This window comes from Suncus etruscus, chromosome 10, assembly GCF_024139225.1.
Source record: "Suncus etruscus isolate mSunEtr1 chromosome 10, mSunEtr1.pri.cur, whole genome shotgun sequence".
Classification (NCBI taxonomy): Eukaryota; Metazoa; Chordata; class Mammalia; order Eulipotyphla; family Soricidae; genus Suncus; species Suncus etruscus.
In genome coordinates this window covers 8,939,007-8,963,923 of record NC_064857.1, presented here as the reverse complement: position 1 = coordinate 8,963,923, position 24,917 = coordinate 8,939,007, and the positions used below count along the sequence as shown (strand labels likewise).

Here is a 24,917-nt window from a genome sequence, read left to right as displayed (position 1 = left end):
GCTCGGGGGGACCATTGGGACACAGGGGATCCAACCATGTTTCATCCTGGGTCAGCAGTGCCCAAAGCAAATGCCCTACCACTGCGCTACCACTCCCACCCCTCCACCCCTCCAATGTCTTTTAAATCAGTTGGATAATTTTATAATTCTATTTTTAATTTCAGGGGTAGTATTCACATATTCCATGGTGAACACCAATTAATATCCCTACCTACACTGTAGAAGGGTTCCCTCTTCTCCACATTTGAACTTCAATGGAGGCCCAGTTCTTTCCTCCTTAATGTCATTTCTCTATGACCACTTCCTAATATCACAATCTTAGAGACTGGGGTTTCAGTATTTGACTTTGGGATTTCAGTATTTGACTTTGGGTGGGTGGGGTGAACAGAAATACTCAGTTGAAACATATGTTCTTTATGTTCTTTCCTTGTGCCACTGTCTCTACGTAGTCCTAGTAGGTTGATTTGGGGGGGGGGGTAGCAAATGAGGACATCTACCAAAGAAAATCATGCTGTCTTGGTAAAAAGATGTCAGAAAGACCCATTCTAGCATTTTTTAAGATAATTTCGGAGGTGGCTATCTGTATACAGAATGCTGGCCAGGTTAGGTAGAGTAGTCTTTATACCAGATTAGAAAATTTGGGCAGGGGCCAGAGAGATAGCACAGTGGTAGGGCATTTGTCTTGTATGCAGCCAATCCAGAATGGATGGTGGTTCGAATCCCAGCATCTCATATGGTTCCCCAAGCCTGCCAGGAGGGATTTCTGAGTGCAGAGCCAAGAGTAACCCCTGACTGTCTCCTTAAAAAAAAAAAAAAAAAAGAAAAGAAAAAAAGAAAACCTGGCCAATTCTATACTGGAGAATTTAATGAAAATTTAGTTTATTTCTTTATTGCCTAGGACCAGCTGTACTCAGGGGCTACTCCCTTCTGTGAGCTTGGTGGGGGGGGGGTGAAACTGGGGCATTCAGCACAAAAAGCATCACCCCATTCTTTCTTCTCTTCCATTTTATTTTTTCTTTCTATTTTCTTTATATTTTCTTCAATAACTTTGCTTCCCCTTATCTTGAAATAAATCTATTATGATTGGCTTTATCAACTATGTGATGTATTTCCTTTAAATAAAATGGAAAAAAAATTCCCAGAAGGCCTTTGAGCTTGCTCCTGGCAATAGGAAGAATTTAAGTCTTCCCTATTTGTTGTTGTTTATTTTAGATAGTGCTGGACATCAAACCATATTAAAAGGCCAGTGCTGGGCCAGAGCAATAGCACAGCTATGAGGGCATTTGCCTTGCATGCAGCCGACCTGGGTTTGATCCCCGGCATCTCATGTTGTCCTCTGAGTCTACCAGGAGTAATTTCTGACTGTAGAAACAATAGTAGTCCCTAACACTGCTGGATGTGCCCCCAAAGAAAAACAAATGCCAATTTTCTACCTGGTCCCATCATTAAATATTTTTGTTGTTATTGCTTTTGGGTCACACCCAGTGATGCTCAGGGGTTACTCCTGGCTATGCGCTCAGAAATCTCTCCTGGCTTGGTGGACCATATAGGATGCCAGGGATCAAACTGCTGTCTGTCCTGTGTTAGCCATGTGCCAGGCAAACACCCTACTACTTCGACATTGCTCTGGCCCCAAGATGAAGTATTTCGTAGCTAACATCTTGAACTTGTTTTTGTCAGTACTTAGACAAAATCATGACATGTCTTGCTTTGTCTCCCCAGATTATAGTCTCATTGGGACTTTGAAGTTCATTCTGTGTGATGGTCCATATTTAAACTGAGACTTAAAGATCTCCCTGAGTTCAGGGCAGGTTCTATAAATAAGGTTCTAAAAAAGTCTCCTCCCTCCTTTCCTCCCTCCCTTCCTTCCTTCCTTCCTCCCTTCCTTCCTTCCTTCCTTCCTTCCTTCCTTCCTTCCTTCCTTCCTTCCTTCCTTCCTTCCTTCCTTCCTTCCTTCCTTCCTTCCTTCCTTCCTTCCTTCCTTCCTTCCTTCCTTCCTTCCTTCCTTCCTTCCTTCCTTCCTTCCTTCCTTCCTTCCTTCCTTCCTTCCTTCCTTCCTTCCTTCCTTCCTTCCTTCCTTTTGTTTTGTAGTAGTTATCAAATCCCAGTACTTGGTAAAAGTGCCTATCTTTAGTCTATCTATAAGATACCATCTCAGTGCCTGGCCATTAGTCTGCTTGGGGGCTCATACATTGTCTCATGAATTGTCACCTGAGTTAGGAACGAATATGCACATTTTCCAAGGAATTAAGAAATATAATCTTGGGGCCGGTGAGGTGGCGCTAGAGGTAAGGTGTCTGCCTTGCAAGTGCTAGCCAAGGAAGAACAGCGGTTCGATCCCCCAGCGTCCCATATGGTTCCCCCAAGCTGGAGGCGATTTCTGAGCACTTAGCCAGGAGTAACCCCTGAGCATCAAACAGGTGTGGCCGGAAAAAAGAAAAAGAAAAAGAAAAGAAATATAACCAGACCAACAGGTCTAGATGAGCTATTTGTTAGTTTTGTATTCACATATTTGAGGGTCTGGAGAAATAATACTGCACCTCTGGCATTATATGAATCTCTTAGAGGGAAGGGAAAATAAGTGGAATTTTAGAGCCTCACAGACAGTGGGCAGCTGAGAGCTCTGCTTATGAGGAAGACATCTCTAAGAGACTTCCACCCTGGCTGGAGGAAATCACAGACAGTTCCAAAACATGTGAACATTATTACATGTACATATTATCGTCCTGGCAGCGCTCTTAAAGCAACTAGGAAGACTGCAAAGCACTTGAGCAGGTGGCCTGTTGCGCAAGATTTGCAAAAAGCAGTGGCTATAACAGGCACCTCCAGCAGGACTCCAAGACTGGCCTCCCTGGAAACTGCTGGAACTGGGGGAAAGTGCAAGGAAAAAGCAAAAGCCTGTGAGAGGCCAAATGAGGCTGCCTGCCCCTTGGGGTGATGGGCTTAGCTAGTTGAGGGTAAAAAAAAAAAAAGTTGAAGTAGGCGGCTCTGGAATGGGCTTCTTTGGGCCCGCCCCGTGCCCTTTGTTGCACTCTGTGCCTTGGGAACCCCGACATGGCGCTGCAAGGCCGGCTGCTCCCTGCTTGGGGCCTCCGTCTGCAAAGGGTAAGAGTGGAGCAGTGGGAGGGGGGGCCCAGGCCGGCTTGCCCTGGGAGGGAGGACCCGAGGGCCAGCGTCTGGGGGACACCGGGCGGGTCGGAAAGGGGGTGCTGGGGACACAGAGCAAGGCTCGGAGTTCAGGCAGGGCCCAGGGCGAGGGGAGAAAGTTTTGGGGGTCCCAGGATCTTGCAACGGGGCCCCTGCTTGCCGAGTGCACAGGCTTGCAGGATTCTGCAAAGTGTGGCATGCTCACAAGTTGCAAGAGGGTGTGGAAATGAGTAGAAAAGCAAAAGAAAGGAGCTCAGCAAGGACTTGGCCGGCTGAGTGCAAGTGGGTCCCTGCTGGATCTACTCCTTGCAGGGTTCTGAACTCGCTTTTGCTAATCCAGGGTGTTCTGGAAGAAGGCTGGAGAGGGGAAGTGAGTGCTGGGTGGGCAGCTTAAAAATGCAGTGTTAAGATCTAACATGACCCCTTCTTCGTTCAGTTAGAATAATAATTTATTTTATTTTTTTTTTAGTTTTTTTCCTATTTTATTTCCTTTTTTTTTTTAATAACTTGGCTTTCTCTCATCTTGAAACAAATGCATTATGATCAGGGATGGCAACTGTGTGATGCATTTTCTTTAAATAAAAAAATAATTAAAAAAAGAAAAAATAAGAAAATGCCTCATTGATTGACTTTCTTTAAATCAAAAATACTTTAAATAAAAAGAAAAAAAGAAGATGCATCGCATAGTTGGGTAATTTTCTTAATATCGAAAATTATTAAAAATGAAAAAAGGGGGGGAATAAAGAAAAAAGAAGGGAAATGCACCATATAATTGATTCATTTTCTTTAAATCAAAAATAATTAAAAAAAGAAAATGCACCACATAGTTGATTCATTTTCTTTAGATCAAAAATAATTTTAAAAATGCATCACATAGTTGATTAAGTTTCTTTAAATCAAAAAAAAAAACAAAAAAACGGGCCCGGAGAGATAGCGCAGCGGCGTTTGCTTTGCAAGCAGCCGATCCAGGACCAAAGGTGATTGGTTCGAATCCCGGTGTCCCATATGGTCCCCCGTGCCTGCCAGGAGCTATTTCTGAGCAGACAGCCAGGAGTAACCCCTGAGCAATGCCGGGTGTGGCCCCCCCCCCAAAAAAAAAGACCATAAACAAAACAAATTAAAAAAGAAAATTGATTAATTTTCTTTAAATCAAAAAATAATTAAAAAAGAAAAAAGTCATAGTTGATGCATTTTCTTGAAATCAAAAGTGATTTAAATAAAAAAAGAAAAGGCAACAAATAATTGACATACTTGATCATGATACATTTGTTTCAAGATTACAGAAAGCAGTTATTAAAACAGAAAAAGAAAATAAAAAGAAAGGCTAAAAAAATAAAATGGAAGAGAAGAAAAAAGAAAAGTTCAGAAGCAAGTATATTTGTAAAAATTAACTGTATTTCCAATAAAGTCAATTAATACAATAGCAGAAGGTTCAAGATATAGTAAGATTTCTTTAAAATTAAAAAATAACAATTTCGAAATGAGTGAACCCCCAAAGCACGACTTTCTGAACCCATTAGAAAGTGTGATCTGTGAGCCAAGCCCTCTGCTTCCTGCATAGGATCTGACACATTGGGAGATAGTCAAAGGAACTAAGTTTAATGGGACCTTAAGGAATAGTGGTTTGATGCGTCAAGTAAGAAAACCTTTTCTAAAACTCTTTGAAGAGGACCTTTTTCAAAGGTTAGTGGATGCTTTCTCTTCCTGGCAAGATTTAAGTTATAGATTATTGCAAAAGAAGGCCTTGTTTGTATGTCTTCTCTAACTTGGGCCAGCCACGTGCAAAGCAAACAAAGGCCTTACCCTTTGGACCATAGCTTGTATGTTTTTTTTTTTTTTTTTTTTTGGTTTTTGGGCCACACCCGGTAACGCTCAGGGGTTACTCCTGGCTATGCGCTCAGAAGTCGCTCCTGGCTTGGGGGACCATATGGGACGCCGGGGGATCGAACCGCGGTCAGTCTCCTAGGCTAGCGCAGGTAAGGCAGGCACCTTACCTCCAGCGCCACCGCCCGGCCCCACTTGTATGTTTTTTTTATCTTTTCTCAAACAACTTTCTCCATTCTGTGGGCAGCTGAATGAGACTTGTAGTTCTTATTTATTTATTTATTTATTTATTTATTTATTTTTTAAATTTTATTTTGTTTTTGAGATCATACCCTGCAATGCTCAGGGCAAGGCTGAAGTATTCTTTCCTGTGCTCAGGGATCACTCTTGGCTGGGATCAGGGAAGTGGTTCTACCTGGAGCTGGAGATCAAGCCCTAGTTGATTTGGGCGGCAGGCACGGCAAGTGCCTTGTTTGCTGTTTATTCCTCCTGGCCCCTTGAGCTTTTTTTTTTAAATATATTTTTTTATTTAAGTAACATGATCATATTTGGGTTACAGTCATAACCAGAACTCCCCCCTTCACCAGTGCAACATTATCCCCTCCCCCTTTCCCATCCCCTGCCTGTATTCGAGACAGGCATTCTGCTACAGTAATTTGTTTTCAAGTTCAGTAAGTTGTATTTTTTTTCCTTAAAGGATAAGAGTAAAAAAATATAGTAAAGGTGTGATAGTGGCAATCGCCAATGTTTGCATAGGTTCAGAAAAATGGAGAAAATGGAAAAATAAAATCCTTAACCTGATTACAAAAAGGCCTCACCCCAGAAGTTTATTGGCATAAGACAGACTCTGGGTTCCAGGCATACCAGTCTATCCAACTCCAGTCATTCTCAAGGTCCCGGTGAAACTTTTTCACACTTTAGCTATTGTTGGTATCAGACTCTTATATTTAAAGACTCTGGATTCTGGGCATTTCTTTCATCGATGTCAGGCTGATGTGGAGCATCCTCTAGTTTCAGCATATCATTAAATGCGGAGATATCTGCCCTGCATGCAGACTGTTGCTGTGTTGCCTGGGTGTTGGGAGCAATCTTTGGAGTAAGTCAATGCCAAAGCAGTGGTAGGTCTTCTCTGGTAGAGGCTTGGATCCTGGGAATGTTAAAGACAATTGTGGTTGTTTCCATAGATGGTTTCCATTGTTCAGGTGTTTGTGAGCGATGCCCATTCTTCTGAGGCCTGAGCCAAATCATTATGCCAATTATACCAAGGGTAAAAGGCCTAATTACATTACCAAATTTGTGTTCCCATCTCTATTAGATAAGAACTTGTTTGCATATGTATTATTTTTCCATTTTAATGTGCCTATGCAAAAGAGAAGCAATGCCACAAGATATTGTTGGTGCATCTGGGGGCCGAAGAATAAAGTCCAACATTTCCCGTAACTTGGTATAAATGTGAAATCTATACAGAGTTACTCTTCTACCAGTATTGCTTATAAAACAGATCTCACAGGGGGAAAATCAAACAATCAAATAACTAATCTAGTGGGCAAAATTGTCACTATATGAGGATATTTGAAAAGAGTTATAGATGTTAAGGGAATACATCTGAGATATACAAAAGAGATACATGTGACCCTTTTATGTTTTAAAAAGAAAAAAAAAGAAAGTAAACAAGAGTATTTGAAGACAACAGGTGATAGTTGAGTTTGAGACATGTTTTGCGGCATTATGGAACCCTATATTGTCCTTGAACTAGGGGTTTTGCTGAAGCTGATTCCGGTATCATACAACAGTCCATAGTTTGATGGAGGCACGAGGGGCCACCAAGCATGGGTCAACAGGCGTGTTGGTTGTAGTTATTTGTAGAGGCATGAGCTGGGGACCGAGAGGGTGTCTTTCAATGAGGAGCTGGATGGTGGTGTTGGGGCAGAAGGTTAGTCTTGGTGTCTACCCAATTAGGAACAGAAAAAAAGAGGGATGGCTTTCCTGGCATGTGCGCTCTGCTGGGTCCAACTGCAAGCTCCCTCTGCTGTTTGAAAATTGAAAGGGAGGGATTTCTCTCCTTCGCCCGCCCCCCAGGGCCCGAGTTGCCAGGGCCGGCCATGAAGACCCGCCTGGCGTGGGGGGTCCTAGTCTTCTGGACCAAATGTTCAGTCCAGGAGATCTGTGGCCCACTGTCTGACCAGCGGCCCTGACATACCAGAAAAAAAGAGTTTTTGTTTGTTTTAACTAAAATTGCATGGCCCTTTTGAGGCCCATATGCCCTGTGCTTCAGTAAAGCCAGATGTGGTCAGGAAGGATTCTATAAGAAGGAAAAGACTTTCTGTGATCCTTAGTGCAAGAAGAGGCAGGAGCAATCTTGGTCTACCTGTGTCCCTTTATTTCAGGGAATTTTTGATAAGGTAGAAACTTCTATTTTTTTTTTTTTTTTTGGTTTTTGGTTTTTGGGTCACACCCGGCATTGCTCAGGGGTTACTCCTGGCTGTCTGCTCAGAAATAGCTCCTGGCAGGCACGGGGGACCATATGGGACACCGGGATTCGAACCAACCACTTTGGTCCTGGATCGGCCGTTTGCAAAGCAAACGCCGCTGTGCTATCTCTCCGGGCCCGAAACTTCTATTTTTTAAACTAACAAACAAAAAACCTCAGGAGATGTGATTTGAGACAGGAGGAAGCACACACACACACACACACACACACACACACACACACACACACACACACATACACACACACAAGAGGTCTGGATGTGAGCATGTATTTGTTTCACGATGTCTTCTATGACTCTTGATTCTTCTGACTCTTGAAGGTAAAAAATCAAGCCAAAAAATGGTGGGAGGTGTCTGTGTGAATGAATGGCTGATTGTTTCTTCCTGGCAGAATAATGGAAACGTCGCTTCTCCTGTAAGGCAGGTCTTAAAAGACTGTGAAAGTGGGGTTTAGAGGTTTTTGTGTACCAATTTATGTGTATTTGATAGCCAGCCAGCTCTGTGCCTTTAGGCCTAGATTAATCACCATTCCTGAATCATTAGGATTGTAAAATTTCACACAATATTATCACTTTTCTGACGCCCCAAATCAATATATTTTGGAAGAAAATAAATTAACTATAATTCCTGATCTCCAACAATTCTGAAATTCCATTCAGAAAAATGGAACTTTATAAAAAGAATTTAAAGACCCATGGCTTACAAGTTATTCATAGTTGAGTTTTAGGCATATATTTCAGCACTAATCCCATCACCAGTTTAAACTCTCATCATTATTAGTTCCTATTCTCTGTCACCCCTCCCCATTCCCATCTGCCACCTTCATGGGCACATTCCAGTTCTGTGGTTTCAGCTTAGATCTCATATTTTCAGTGATGTTGAATCTATGCTTTGGATATATAGCTAGACCACTTTCCCAGTTCCCCAATGTAATCAAAGCCCAGAACCTTGCTGCCCCATCACTTCCCTCTCTCATCTTCCTTCCAGCCTTCATCTTTATTCTCTGTCCTTTTTTTCTCAAGGTTCTAGGGTCAGGGATTTTCGGAGAAATTTGGAAATCAGAGAGACCCCCTATTGGGGTGGTTTGGCCTCTTCCTGGCATATGCAAGGTTGGGTTTGAATTCTGGGAAAGAAAAGTCTACTCACATATGTGGAGTGGGAGGTTTTTTTTTTAAGGGAACATTATTTTTTTTTTGTTTTATTTTTTCAGGCAGATACAAATTGTTACCATTTAAAACTCATTTAAATATTTTTGTCACCAAAAAATAAAAACTCCTAAGAACCCAGAGAAATATTTCATTTGTCACAAATCCTATTTATGCAATGCTATATTAAATTGTGCTGTTAGCTAATAGGCCCAAGTCCAGTGCAACAAACATTTAGAACTGACTCTTGTCCTCCCTGTGGACCTGCAGGGGAATAACAAAGATTGCAAAATAGGAACAATGTTCAAGTTAAAGTCACCTTCTACTGGAGAAAATACATTCCCATTCAATTATTTTTTTAAACTTTATTGATTGATTGATTGGCTTTTGGGCCACACCCGGTGGTGTTCAGGGGTTACTCCTGGCTCTACACTCAGGAATCACTCCTGGCAGGCCAGGAATCAAACCAGGTCCCTCCCAGGTCGACTGCATGCAAGACAACTGCCCTACCGCTGTGCTATCTCTTCGGGCCCAATTATCTGGTGGTTAACAAGAAACATTAATTAAGTTATTACTAAAGTGTTGGGAATTCTTTGGTTGTCCTTATTGGGAAAGGTGAACTTAGCTACTAGCTCTTATGTATTGTTTTAAGTCATAAATAATATCCCATGAATAGAGCTTTATATTAATTTTTTGGTGCAAAGTCATTTTAAGTAAAAACAAATTGGGATAGTACATATATATATATATGTTTTTATTTTTGGGTCACATCCAGAGGCGCTCAGGGGTTACTCCTGGCTCTGTGCTCAGAAGTTGCTCCTGGCAGGCTCAGGGACCATAAGGGATGCCGGTATTTGAACCGGGGTCCATCCTGTGTTGGCTGCGTGCAAGGCAAACGCCTTACTGCTGTACTGTCGCTCTGCCCCCTATATATTTTGTTTTTATCATGAATCAGAACTTCACTGGAAATTTTTGTAAAAGTGATATTATTTAATATAAATTAAAGTAATGTAGTTAGAAACAACAACAAAGTAGTAAATTTGCCACTAAGAAATAAATAGGGTTAATGTTTGGTAACTATGGTCTCGGCCTTCTATCTTTAATGCTAAAAAAATATGGGCAAGTGGACTTAACTTTCTTGGGACACTATACAGATGTTTATTTACTTATTTCATTAGTTAGTAATATTTTTGGTCCCATTGGCATACTTAGGGCTTACTCCTAGTTCTGCAGACACAAGGATTACTCCTGATGGGGCTTGGGGGACTGTTTGGAAAGCTGGGGATTGAACACAGTCAGCCCTACCTATTGTACTATTGCTCCAGTCCCCAGGAGACTATATATATATATATATATATATATATATATATATATATATATATATATATATATATATATATATATATAAAATTTTTTTCTTTAGAATTAAATTAACATTGGGTTGGAATGGTAGTGCAGTAGGTGGGGCATTTGCCTTGCGTATGGCTTACATTGGCTCATCCTCCCTCCACATACCCAATAGCCATAAGGCCTCCTTTGCATTGCCAAGAATGAATCAGGAATGCAGAATCAGAAGTAAACTCTGACCATTGCTGGATATGACTCCAAACCCAAAAATAAATAAAATATACAATAAATAATCCAATCAATGTTTTTCTATAAGGATAACATTTTTCCTCCTGAGTTTTCTGAGTTTTGAGTTTTCTTTCTCATTTAAAAATGTTTATAGAGGGGGCCCGGAGAGATAGCATGGAGGTAAGGCATTTGCCTTTCATGCAGAAGGTCATTGGTTCAAATCCCGGCATCCCATATGGTCCTCTGTGCCTGCCAGGAGCGATTTCTGAGCGTGGAGCCAGGAGTAACCCCTGAGCACTGCCAGGTGTGACCCAAAATCCAACCCCCCCAAAAAAAATGTTTATAGAGGCCGGGGCAGAGGCGTAGTGGTAGGGCATTTGCCTTGCACATGGCTGACCTAGGATGGACCACACTTCGATCCCTTGGCATCCCATATGGTCCCTCAAGCCAGGAGCGATTTCTGAGTGCATAGACAGGAGTAACCCTTGAGTGTCACTGGATGTGCCCAAAACACAAAAACAAAAATATAAAAATGTTCATAACTTATTTATTTATAGACCATGTATCACTTAGTTAACATAGTTAATCATAATACATTTGCTTCCAGATAAGTACGAGTGAAATTATTAAAAGAGAAAGAAAGAGAAGCAAAAGAAAGAAAAATATGAGTACAAGAAGAAAATTTGTGAAAAGTATTGTATCTTGCAATGAAGTCATTAAGTCATTGTCAGAAGGTTTGTAAGCTTTAGTTGCTAGTTATCATTTCTGTTACTTTTGTTTCTGAACATTAGGTGGCTTCAGATAGATATTGACGTCTGGATTATTACAAGATTTCAAAAATTGGAATTGTCAGTATTAAATAAAATTAAAAGGACAGTATTAGGAAAAAAATGGAATTGTTTCATGGTTCAGGAATTCCAACCACTATTACCTACTATTACTGGGTAGTTCTTTCAGCTGCCAGTACCAGAAATCTGGGGAAGGGTGTTCATACTTACTCCCAAAGTAGCCCTGTGATGTCAGACCAAATACCGGCATACTGGAGTTTTATTCAGATTGGTGTCTGCAGAGAGCAGTAGAGGAGTGATGAAGCATGGCCATTGTGGGTGATGGATGCAGCAAGTGTGGCTTCTGCAGGGCAGGGACTTGGCCCTTCCTCTCCTCCTGAGATTGCAATCTTCCAGTGGCTGGTGTTCCCAGAATTTTTCATGGTGGTTTACATCTCTTTTGAGAACAGAGTGAGTCTGGAGCTGGTCGAATGCAGACATGATGACTGCATTTTCTTGTTTCTGTTTGCGCTACACCTGGTGAGGCTCAGAGGTTACTCCTGGCTATGCGCTCAGAAATCGCTCCTGGCTCGGGGGCCATATGGGACACCGTTCCATCCTGGGTCAGTCGCGTGCAAGGCAAACGTCCTACCACTGTGCCATCGCTCCGGCCCCTAAATTTTCTTTTATTTAAAATAAAGTGGAGGTTTTACATATGATTTGTTAAAAATCTTAGGTCTTATCTAAGAAAAAATTTTAATATCTAACTTAAAACTCCACAATATAAACTTCTCAGATGCTAGGGTTTTTTTTTTTGAGGGGGTATTTTGTTTAATTTTGGATCATAACTGGGTATACTCATTGAACCATATGAAGTACTGAAGATTGAATCTGTGTTGTATTTTTCTGGCCCAAATGCAAGTTATTTTTTTTTTTTTCCATCTGGTTTTGTTCACTCTTACAGTTCCAGGACTACCATAGGGCCCAGCACCTAGTAAGCAAATGTGAATACTCTCTTGTACAATGCACACAGATTATATATATATATATATCTTTCTTTTTGAAAAAATGACCTTACCTGCTGGTGCTCAGGGGTTATTTCTGGTTCTGTACTCATACATTACTTCTAGTAAGATCAGGGGACCATATGGGATGCCAGGGATCAAACATGGGTCAGCTGAGTGCAAGGCAAATGCTCTACCCACTGTGCTATTGCTCCAGCTTTAATATGAATTATATTTTAGAAAGTCTGAAAAATTATAATATTACCATATGGGTTAATCAGCAGACATCAATAGGCTATGAAAATGCAGATATGCTCCAGAATGCATATATGAACAAAAAAGGTGTGCCTAAAAGAGGCAAGAAAGTCTTCCTGGAGGGGGTATCTTTTAAGGATCACTTTTAGAAAAATTGGGATTTATATGCCTCAACGACATTTGAGATCTTGGAATAGTTTTTTTTTTTTTTTTTTGGTTTTTGGGTCACACCCGGCAACGCTCAGGAGGTATTCCTGGATCTATGCTCAGAAATCGCTCCTGACAGGCTCAGGGGACCATATGGGATGCTGGGATTTGAACCACCGACCTTCTGCGTGAGAGGTAAATGCCTTACCTCCATGCTATCTGTCCGGCCCCAAGAGATCTTGGAATAGTATGTATAAGAAGAGGAGCATGGCCTGTTTCTAAGATCTCAGCTACTTTGTTACTGTGGAGTTTATGAGGTCTGGGGGTGGAGAAGTGAATGGGGATGAGGCAGGTTTCTGGAGATCAGGACAATATTAGTTGCTTGTTTATGGGTAAAATGAGCGTTTATTATGTGCTTGATACTGAAATATGGATGTGAGGAAAGAACTGATTTTTGTTTTTAAGAGTCTTAACAAGTTAATGCTCTTCTGTATAATATGGTCTAATTTTGTATAATATGGTATGTGATCTTGACCAAGATCTTGATCTTGATTTATAGATGATCTTGATCTTGGAGGAGATAAAAAATAAGTAGTGTCTCTCATCTGTTTGAAAAAAACAAGAGTAAAGTTGGAAGGCAAAATGTCTCTTATTAAAGCTTGGTGTGACTAGTTGGGCCAGCTATCTGAACTCCTGGATTAGTTCCGGAAGGACAACAGGACAGCTAGATTTACAATTCAATTATTTTCTCAAAATTTACAAGTCAAGGAAACATCAGTACTTGGTGTTCTGAGTGCAATCCATAAGGAGTCTGGATTTAGGCCACTGTTGCAGCTATTTACGAATCACAGGGAGAGAAACTTCTGGAGTATAGGATATAAGTTGGCAGAATTAATTGGGGGGCAGCATGGTAGATGGATTAGGATGAAGGGAGGCTAGAGGTCAGAGGGTAGAAGAGGGGTGATATAGGAGTGGCCATTTACTCAGCATTTATGAATAGAAGGAACTAAAGGGCTCTGAAGGCAGGTGGTGAAGGGAGAAGACTAGTGTAAATGGGACTTGGAGGAGATGGATCAGATGAAGAGGAGACTTGAAGTCACTGAAAGATCTTCAGATGAATGAATGGTGGTCGTAAAGCTCAAGTGTACATATGGATCAATCTCAACACAACCCTCTGCTCCATACTAGTAGCTAATATTGTGACTAATAAAAGTAAGAAAACTACATCTTAGATTAGTTCCTACAGGTTATCATAAAATGTTTTCATTTATTTATTTATTTATTTATTTATTTATTTATTTATCTATTTTGGTTTTGTTTCAGGGCCATCCTGAGCAATAGTCAGGACTTATTTCTAGTTCCATGTTAAGAGATTGGATTTAGAGAACAAAATGGGATCTTCATGATTAAATTCAGATTGGTTTGGGGTCCAAGGCTGTACTATCTTTCCAGCCCATAAAACACTTTCAGAAAGGGGAGGAGGGACCAGAGCGATAGGACAGCAGTAGGGCATTTGCCTTGCATGCGCTGACCTAGGACAGACCTGGGTTCAATCCCCAGCGTCCCATATGGTCCCCTGAGCCAGGGTCGATTTCTGGGCACATAGCCAGGAGTAATCCCTGAGCGTCACTGAGTGTGACTCAAATATCAAAAAAAAAAAAAAAAAGCTCCAGTTGATTTTTGGCAAACCTGAGAGAGAGAGAGAGAGAGAGAGAGAGAGAGAGAGAGAGAGAGAGAGAGAGAGAGAGAGAGAGAGAGTGTGTATACACATATAAATTTATATGTATATATGATTTTTTTTTCAAAAATTGTTGTGAAAGCCTCAGTTAGCTCTGGTCCTGACCTGGGTCCAGCCAGTCCTGGGACACTGCTGGGCAGGATGGGTTGAGGGAAGGAACCAGGGCTGTATCCAGCATTGCTGGGGACAGAACCATACCAGTAACAGGGCTGGAATTTCACATTCAACCCTAAAATTCTGCCACCTTCAGCTCTTTACTTTTCACAGATATGCATTTGAGTTTCTGCTAATTTCATGTTACATGTGTGTAGAGAGTATATTGTCTTTTCTTCTTCTGATTGTTTTCATTATTTTCCACCCAGAGGTATTCCTTTTGGTTGACTGGACTCTTTCTTTCTCGTGCTGCAATTAAATCTTATTTTCTCAAGCCCAAAGCCAATGTAAGACCCATTTCTCACTTCCTTTGTGTTAAAGTGACTGAGGTGAAGTGAGAGAGGGGGCAAAGCTGAAAGCTGAATATCAATCTTTGTCTTTTCCATATAGTGGAAGATCTCTATCTGATTTAAGCTGTGATAAGAAAAAGAGTTTTTCAGGCAAGAAGTTTTGGAGCACCATAGACTATAAATATAGGAAATAATAATCACATTTGAGGGATTATCCCACCTGCAGGTCATTCGGTTTGCTAACTTCCAGCCCTTCTGATACCATCATCATCTTTTGGTTAGCTGCTAAACAAAGACATGTTTTGTTTTTGGTTTTGGGTCACACCCGGCGATGCTCAGGGGTTACTTCTGGCTCTGCAATCAGAAATCCCTTCTGGCAGGCACGTAGGACCAGATGGGATACCATGATTCAAACCATTGTTCATCCTGGATCAGCTGCATGCAAGACAAACGCCCTACCACTGTGCTCTCCGGCCCCAACAAGGACATGTTTTCAGGCTCCTGACTTTCTCTTGTTTCTGGGCAGCTTCTGGGTGTACTCAGGCCTTATTTCTGGTTCTGTGCTTAGGGATCATCCCTTTAGGAGCTCAAGGGACCATTTGGGATAAAACCCTGGTCTATCCCTACAAGGCAAGTACCCTACCTGCTGTACTATCCCCCTAGCCCCTACTCTTGTCTGCTTTCAACTTCACTTTTTATGTTTCACCTGAATATACTAACTAGAACAGCGCCTTGAACTCAGTGTAGATCACCTAGATTCTCTTCTCAAAATTGCAGGTACTCTGAGTAAGTACCATCTATGCCACAACCCCTTTTGCCTTTACCGAACTCACATCTGGCCTTTCCTTTTTCCTTCACTCAGGTACAGGATGCTGCTAGGAAACTTCCTTCTCAGAGTCTTTATTATTATTTGTTATTGGTCTTTTGTTATTTTTTTTTTTTGGACCATGTCTGGTGATAACAGAAAATCCTGGCTCTTTATGCCTTGGTGTTCAGATGACCATATGCGATATCGGCCATCAAACTGCATGGAGTTAGTTGGGTGCAAGGTGACCCTTTTTCTCAGGGTACCATTTGCTCCTCTATGTTTGCTGAAATGACACTTAGCAAGACCATTATTCACCACTCCTTTGAAATGAGCAACATCTATTCTTATTCTAGACTTAATTATTTACCACAAGTTATGCTAATTATATGAACACTATATATTAGTATATTTTACTTCATTTAATCTCCCTTTACCCCAAAGATAAGTTCTCTGGGGTTAGACTCTCTCAATTATTTTGCTCACTCAACATTGCCATTGCCTAGGCCAGTGTTAGGACTCTATAAAAACTTGCTCAAAATAGATGAATAAACTGTATTTTTAATAAAAAAGTATATGTAATACTTCGTATTCTGAACAGATTCCCAAATTAAAACAAACCCTTTAAGAGTCATTTCTTGCTCTTTTCTTATTCAAAAAAGATAGTTTGGTCTCATGTAATGAAGTAAATAAGAGATAATTCCAATGAGAGCAGGCAGGAATGAAAACCCTAGTTGAAAATTTCAGAGTGCTTTAAAACTGATCTCTGATTTCATTCTCCTTAGTTGTATAGTATTGGGGGAAGCATTTAGGCTATGGTGAATTACAGACAGAGAAGAACTGTAATAAAAACGGGGAGTACATCCCACAGCATCTCTATTTTCAAGGACTATGTTCTTACCATAAGATGTATCATTACTCAGAAATGTAATTTCTATCTTGCCGCTGGCAAAGCTGCATAATTCTGCCCAGCCACTGGAGCTTGGCGGCCAGCTAACTTCCTTAGCATTTGCTTGATCTTACCTTTATGTTGCTGTGGCAACAGAGCTGTGTTGTACAGAAGCTTTGAGTCTCAGTGGCTGCAGCGCAGCTTTGGGAGAGGTGCTCATACAATCCTCATGGACCCAGTTTATGAGTTAATATGGGCTGTGCTAGGCCCTGGTGTGTATGGTTAGGTCACCACTACTCTTCGGTGGCATGCTTCTTCTTTTTATGGGACATCCTTTTCTGCTCTGAAAAATCAAGTAGAGGGTTAATATATATTATATTGATTATATTATAATTTTATATGATATATATCGTATCATTGTAATCTATAACATATTATATATTTTACATATAATTAGTATATTATTATAACAACACTTTAATAATACAGTCATTATTCCACTTAAACATTTAAAATAAAATGGCCAAAGATGACTCTAGCTTCAATATCATGGAGTGTTCTGTCTACATTTTCAGAATTTCAGGAATGACTGATCCACTTCTTTGAAAAATGTCATGAATACTTTTCTAGGGATTGCATTAAATCTGCAATGCTTTGGGAAGTGTTGACATTTTAATGATGTTAATCCTCCCAATCAATTTTCAGGATATATATTTTTATTTCCTTGTGTTCTCTTTTATTTCTTGAAGCAGTGTTTTGTAGTTTTATGTTTTATTTTATGGCTCTTTTATCTCTTTAGTTGACTCAGGTACTTGATTTTCTGAAGCACAATTGTGAATGGGCTATTGTTTTGTTTGTTTGTTTGTTTTTGGTCTTTGGTCTACACCCAGTGACACTCAGGGGTTATTCCTGGCTATGTGCTCAGAAATCGTTCCTGGCTTGGGGGACCATATGGGGCACTGGAAATGGAACCAGGTTTTTTCTGGATCGGCCGTGTGCAAAGCAAATGCCCTACCACTGCCCTACTACCTACTATCGCTCTGGCCCTAGGGATAGTGTTTTAATATCTTTTCTTCTTTTTCATTATTCGTATATAGAAAAGCCAGGGGTTTTTGCATATTATTGTTGTAGCTTGTCACTTCAATATACAATTCTTTATTTTTTTGTGTGAAGTCTAGGATTTTCTAGAAACAAAATCATGTCATCTGCAAACAGTGAGAGCTTGACTTCTTACTTTCTTAGGTGGATGCCATTGATATCTTTTCTTTTCTAATTGCTATGCCAAGTACTTTCAGTACTATATTGAATAGAAGTGGTGAAAGGGCAACCTTGTCTTGTGTCAGATCTTAGTGGAAAGGCTTTTAGTTTTTCCCTGTTGAGTATAATGTTTGCAATGGATCTGTGATTAATGGCTTTGACAATATTGAAGAAAGTTCCTTTAATTTCCATATTATTTAAAGTTTTTTTTTTTACATGAATGGGTGCTGGACCTGTAAAATGATTTCTCAGCATTTCTTGATATGATTGTATGATGTTTGTTGTTTCTTTTATTGATATGATGTATGATATTTATTAACTTGCATAGATTAAGCCTTCCTTGAATTCTTGAAATGAATCCTACTCGGTCATGGTATAAATATCTTAATGAGTTGTTGCATTCTATTTGTTAGTATATTTTGAGGATCTTTGCATCATGTACATCAAAGATATGGGATTATAATTCTCTTTGTTGTGATGTATTTGTCAGCTTTTGGTATCAAGGTGATGTTAGCTTCATAGAAACTATTTGGGGGGCTGGAGAGATAGCATGGAGGTAAGGCATTTGCCTTGTATTCAGAATGACGGTGGGATGAGTCCCGGCATCCCATATGGTTCCCTGAGCCTGCTAGGAGTGATTTCTAAACATAGAGCCAGGACTAACTCCTGAGTACTACCGGGTGTGGCCCCAAAACAAACAAACAAGTAAAAAAAAGAAACTATTTGGGAGTATTTCTGTTTCTTCAATTTTCTGGAAGAGCTTGAAGAGGATTGGCAGTAGATCCTCTATAAAGGTTTAAAAGAATTTACTAGTGAATCCATCTGGACCTGGGGTTTTGTTTTGGGGAAGCATTATGCTTACCCTTTCAATTTCCTCAATAGTAATAAATCTGTTTAGATATTTTAGATTGTCTTGGTTCACCTTTGGAAGCTTGTAGGTGTTCAAAAATTTATCCACTTCTTGTTTTGTGAAATAGAGATTCTTGAAGTAATTTCTGATTACCCTTTGAATTTCTGTAGTGTCTGTAGTAACCTTACCCTTTTCATTTCTGATTCAGCTTATTAAGTTTCTCTCTCTCTCTCTCTTTCCTTGTGAGTCTTGCTAGTGGTTTTTCAATCTTATTTATTTTTTCGAAGAACCAACTCTTTCATTGATTTTTTGGATATTTTGGGGCATCCAATTCATTAATTTCTTCTTTATGTTTTATTATATCCTTCCACCTGCTTACTTTTGGCTCATTTTGTTGTTCTTTTTTAATTTCTATTCTATGCTATTAAATTATTTATGTAGACCTTCCTTTCTGATGAATGCTTGTAAAGTTATGTGTCCAAGAATAATACTGCTTTTGCTGGGTACCATCGATTTTGATAATTAGTGTTTATAGAATTTATCTCAGACTTCTACTTTCACCTGTTCAGATCCTTTGAGGACTTTATCCCAATATCTGGCCATTCATTTTAAGGCTCTTCTCCAAATTCTTTTGTTTTATGGGTTTGTTATGGAGCTTAACTTCCAGCTCACTGATTCTGTCCTCAGCTGCTGTTACTCTGTAGATGAGGCTTTCTAGTAAATTTTTTATTTCATCATTTTTTAATTTTTCAGCCCTATTATTTCAGTTTGAAGTTTTCTCATTTTTGCTTTCATATCTCTTTGAATCTTGGTGTGGTTCATTAAGTTCATTCCATGCTTTCTTTAAGTTATTTGAACATCCTTTGTATTTCTTCTATAAAGTCCTTATCTGAAAGACTATGTAGATGGCTGATATTTGTTAGATCATCAAAGCTGTCATCTTCGTTCTCTAAGCATGGTGGGGGTCTGCATTGTTTCCTCATTGTCATGTTTGCAGGATGGTGTTTTTTACATGCTGTACTAGGGTTCATTGACTCCTTTGGCTCTCCCCTCTGGACAGGGCTAGGTTCATCTGGCTGGTGGTGGGGTCCTGGATGCAGGTGCGAGGCTGAGGTGTTTCTTTTTATAAATATTTCTTTATAAGGATGCTCCAGAGGGCCTCATTGCTTCTATTCAGTATTTGTTGAATGATTGAATGCGGCTCCCTGTGGGGGATCCCCGTGAGGGGTTCCTAGCTCTAGCTGACCGGCAGTCAGAGCTGTCCCAAAGGTGGCCGCACAACGTGGTGGGTGATTCTCCTGAGTACCTGTGGAAGCAAAAGGTTAGTAATGACTCATGACTCAGTGAGAGACCAAGAGCACTTTATTTCGGGCAGCATACAATTATATACTATCAGCCAAAAGGGGAACTGGGAGGGGGGAACATGAGTTGCACCAATCATCATCTGCCAAGACAGTCTTTACACACTGCCCAGGAGGGGAAGGGGTGGAAAACCACAAGGCACGGATGTCACGTACACAGCCAGATGGAATGTTAGATAAAGAGGAACATATGAAAACATAAGTTGAACATTTGCGTACACAAAGTTCTGGTAAATGTTAAACCTTTCAGTGAACCTTAAAGAGAATGTTCTGTTATTTGTCTAACTTTTCTCATGGCCATGGAATGTATTGGTCAGAGTGAGAGCAGGCTCAGAACCGCCAGTCCCTATTATTTTTTGCTGCACACATCTTGTTGGCCTTGCCTCAGCAGTTATCTGGTTTCTGTTATTCTTCTGTAGCAAGCTGCGGTCAGCCAAGGTTCGACTGTAGAAGTGGGGGGATGTCCAGGGACATCTCCCTGCTGCTCCCCACAATTGAATACATGGCAGATGAAACTATTTCTCGTTGGATTCCTAACTTCTTCTGAATGCTAGCAAACTACGTGCTGGAGTACCAGAACCAATCTTTAAAACTCTGGTCCAACAGTGCAGGATGGGTGGGTGAACTGGTGGCTTGGTACGTGTCTGTGTGAAAGGGTACTGCTCTTCTTGGTTCCCAGGGCCAGCTCAGTGATGTTTCAGGCCACCAAAACTACTCCAGGTGATGCTGGTGTGTGTGTGTGTGTGTGTGTGTGTGTGTGTGTGCGCGCGCGCGTGCACGCGCGTGTGTGTGTAGATTGTATGTAATAATCTCCAACTGGAGCTTGAACAGGAAAGTAATGTATGCCAGGTATATGCTTGTAGCCCTGTGACTTATCCTTAGACATAAAGATATTTTTAAAAGAAATTTAAAAAATAGTTATTGTTTTGGGCCAGAGCGTTGGTGCAAGCTATAAGTTGTCTGCCTTGCGCGTGCTAGCCTACAACAGATTGTAGTTCAATCCCCGGTGTTCCTATAGTCCCCCAAACCAGGAGTGATTTCTGAGTGCATAGCCCTGAGTGTCACCAGGTATGGCTGAAAAACCAAAAAAAAAAAAAAAAGCTATTTTTTATTTGGAATTAATCTAGATTTTCAGTGACAAATAAGAGTGGTTCATGATTAGTGATGTGGAACATTTTTTCATGTGTCTTTTGGCCATTTGTATTTCTTCTTTGTCAAAGTGTCTGTTCATTTCTTCTTCCCATTCTTTGATGGGATTCCATGTTTTTTCCTTGTAAATTTCTGTCAGTGCTTTGTATATTTTGGAGATTAGCCCCTTATCTGATGGGTATTGGGTGAATAGTTTCTCCCACTCAGTGGGTGGCTCTTGTATCCTGGGCACTATTTCCTTTGAGGTGCAGAAGCTTCTCAGCTTAATATATTCCCATCTGTTAATCTCTGCTTTCACTTGCTTGGAGAGTGCAGTTTCCTCCTTGAAGATGCCTGTAGTCTCAATATCCTGGAGTGTTTTGCCTATGTGTTGTTCTATATATCTTATGGTTTTGGGTCTGATATCGAGGTCTTTAATTCATTTGGATTTTACCTTCGTACATGAGGTTAGCTGGGGGTCTAAGTTCAATTTTTTGCAAGTGGCTAGCCAGTTATGCCAACACCACTTGTTGAAGAGGCTTTCTTTGCTCCATTTAGGATTTCTTGCTCCTTTATCAAAAATTAGGTGATTGTATGTCTGTGGAACAGTCTCAGAGTATTCAAGCCTATTCCACTGATCTGAGGTCCTGTCTTTATTCCAATACCATTCTGTTTTGATAACTAGCGCTTTGTAGTAAAGTTTAAATTTGGGGAAAGTAATTCCTCCCATATTCTTTTCCCCAATGATTGCTTTAGCTATTCTGGGGTGTTGATTGTTCCAAATGAATTTCAAAAGTGCCTGATCCACTTCTTTGAAGAATATCATGGATATCTTTAGAGGGATCACATTAAATCTATACAATGCTTTGGGGAGTATTGCCTTTTTTTTTGTTTTTGTTTTGTTTTTTTTGTTTTTGGTTTTTGGGTCACACCCGGCTGTGCTCAGGGGTTACTCCTGGCTGTCTGCTCAGAAATAGCTCCTGGCAGGCACAGGGGACCATATGGAACACCGGTATTCGAACCAACCACCTTTGGTCCTGGATCGGCTTCTTGCAAGGCAAACACTGCTGTGCTATCTCTCCGGGCCCGAGTATTGCCATTTTAATGGTGTTAATCCTGCCAATCCATGAGCAGGGTATGTGTTTCCATTTCCGCGTGTCCTCTCTTATTTTTTGGAGCAGAGTTTTATAGTTTTCTTTGCATAGGTCCCTCACATTTTTAGTCAAGTTGATTCCAAGATATTTGAGTTTGTCTGGCACTATCGTGAATGGGGTTGTTTTCTTAATGCCCATTTCTTCCTTATTACTATTGGTGTATAGAAAGGCCATAGATTTTTGTGTGTTAATTTTGTAGCCTACCACCTTGCTATATGAGTCTGTTGTTTCTAGAAGCTTTTTGGTAGTCTTTAGGGTTTTCTTTTTTTTGTTTTGTTTTGTTTTGTTTTTTGTTTTTTGGGCCATACCAGTTTGACGCTCAGGGGTTACTCCTGGCTATGTGCTCAGAAATCGCCCCTGGCTTGGGGAGACCATATGGGATGCCAGGGGATCAAACCACGGTCAGTCCTCTGCTAGTGCTTGCAAGGCAGACACCTTACCTCTAGCGCCACCTTCCAGGCCCCATCTTTAGGGTTTTTTAAGTAGAGTATCATGTCATCTGCAAACAGTGAGAGCTTGACTTCTTCCTTTCCTATCTGGATTCTCTTGATATCTTTTTCTTGCCTAATTGCTATAGCAAGTACTTCCAGGGCTATGTTGAATAGGAGTGGTGAGAGAGGACAACCTTGTCTTGTGCCAGAATTTAGAGGGAAAACTTTTAGTTTTTCTTTATTGAGGATAATATTTGCCACTGGCTTGTGGTAGATGGCCTTAACTATATTGAGAAAGGTTCCTTCCATTCCCATCTTGCTGAGAGTTTTGATCAAGAATGGGTGTTGGACCTTATCAGATTCTTTCTCTGCATCTATTGATATGATCATGTGATTTTTATTTTTCTTGATGTTGTATATTATGTTGATAGATTTATGGATGTTAAACCATCCTTGCATCCCTGGGATGAAACCTACTTGGTCATAGTGGATGATCTTCTTAATGAAAAAATGTTCCACATCACTAATCATCAGGGAGATGCAAATCAAAACAACTATGAGGTACCACCTCACACCACAGAGACTGGCACACGTTACAAAGAATGAGAACAAGCAGTGTTGGTGGGGATGTGGAGAGAAAGGAACTCTTAACCACTGCTGGTGGGAATGCCATCTAGTTCAACCTTTATGGAAAGCAATATGGAGGTTCTTCCAAAAACTGGAAATCAAGCTCCCATACGATCCAGCTATACCACTCCTAGGAAATATACCCTAGGAACACAAAAATACAATACAAAAACCCCTTCCTTACACCTATATTTATTGCAACACTATTTACAAGTCTTTAGCAAGACTCTGGAAACAACCAAGATACCCTTCAACCAATGAATGGCTAAAGAAACAATGGTACATATACACAATGGAATATTATGCAGCTGTCAGGAGAGATGAAGTCATGAAATTTTCCTATACATGGATGTACATGGACTCTATTATGCTGAGTGAAGTAAGTCAGAGAGAGAGAGAGAAAAACAGAATGGTCTCACTCATCTATGGGTTTTAAGAAAAATGAAAGGCATTCTTGCAATAACAGTTTTCAGACACAAAAGAGAGAAGGGCTGGAAGTTACAGCTCACCTCATGAAGCTCACCACAAACAGGGATGAGTTTAGTTAGAGAAATAACTACATTCTGAACTCTCCTAATAATGAGAATGTAGGAAGGAAATAGAAAGCCTGTCTAGAGTACAGGCGGGGGTTGGGTGGGGAGGAGGGAGATTTGGGACATTGGCGATGGGAATGTTGCACTGGTGATGGGTGTTGTTCTTTTCATGACTGAAACCCAAACAACACAATCATGTATGTAATCAAGGTGTTTAAATAAAATATATTAAAAAAAAAAGAGTGGTTCATGAAGATGTGCTACATATACACAATGGAATACTACACAGCTGTATGGAATGATGCAGGCATGCAATTCACTGCAGTATGAATGTAACTGAAAGTTGTCATGTTAAATGAAATAAACCAGAAGAAGGCTAATGATAGTATGATATCACTCATGTGATACTTAGAATAACTGAATGATGAAATGCAATGGTTTAAAGGGCGAATGCCTAGATAGATTATCCTTTGCCTCAGAATATAGAGAAGAAAAGAAATGAAATAGAATGTAGTGGGAAAGAGATATTTGTGAAGTAGCAGGAGGCAGGGTTCAAGGGGATTCGGGTACATCAGTGATATTGGATAGAGAGATGATAGAGCTAAGTATCTAAACCAGAGTCATATATACTGAAAACATAAGATGCAAAGTTTAGCAACTGAACTTAAAATGGTGCCTATCAAGATGGAAAGCATCTAGGAATGTTGGTGGATGGGAGTTGATGCTGGACCATTGTATGTTTGAAACTCCACTATTTATCACTTTTCAAATTATGGTATTTTAATTAAAAATTATTACATGGTTGTATCTTGATTATATATTCTCTTTGGACACAGGCTAGTCTACCAACCTTTATTATTATGAAAATTACTTAAATTTTTTGGTTGTTTTGAATACATTGAATTTTTAGTTTCTATAATTTATTTGGTGGGACATGATTTGGGCTACACCTGACTCTGCTTAGGTATTAATCCTGGCTCTGTGTTCAGGGATCATTCCTGGCAGGATGTGGGGGATAATATGTGGTTCCAGAAATAGAAACTGGTAGACTGTATTCTAGGCTAGAACTTTAACCTCTGTACTATCTCTCTGGCTACATATGCTTAAAAAATGGACAAAATTTAAGCTTTCTAATCTATGTTTGCTGGATTTCTTTCCATTTACTTCAGTCTTTTATAATTTATTTATAAACTTTATTTTATAAATTTATTTATAAAAATTTATATATAAAATTTATAAAGTAAAACTTATTTTATAAATGTATTTATAAAAATTTATTTATTTTAATTTCACTTTTAGGTCTTTTACTTATTTTGTTAAATTTATTAATATCTTATTTTTATGTTA

At 40.0% G+C, this 24,917-nt stretch overlaps 1 protein-coding gene across 1 annotated transcript in view; it reads left to right on the top strand.

Moving 5' to 3' along the window:
* The first annotated feature begins 2,846 nt into the window (after positions 1-2,846).
* The window catches only part of DECR1 (2,4-dienoyl-CoA reductase 1), a 54,173-nt gene continuing 32,102 nt past the window's right edge, over positions 2,847-24,917 (top strand). Inside the window, exon 1 of the mRNA XM_049782124.1 lies at positions 2,847-3,105. Within this exon, the coding sequence (XP_049638081.1) occupies positions 3,055-3,105 (51 nt within the window). The 5' untranslated portion in view covers positions 2,847-3,054. The remainder of the gene's footprint in view (positions 3,106-24,917) is intronic.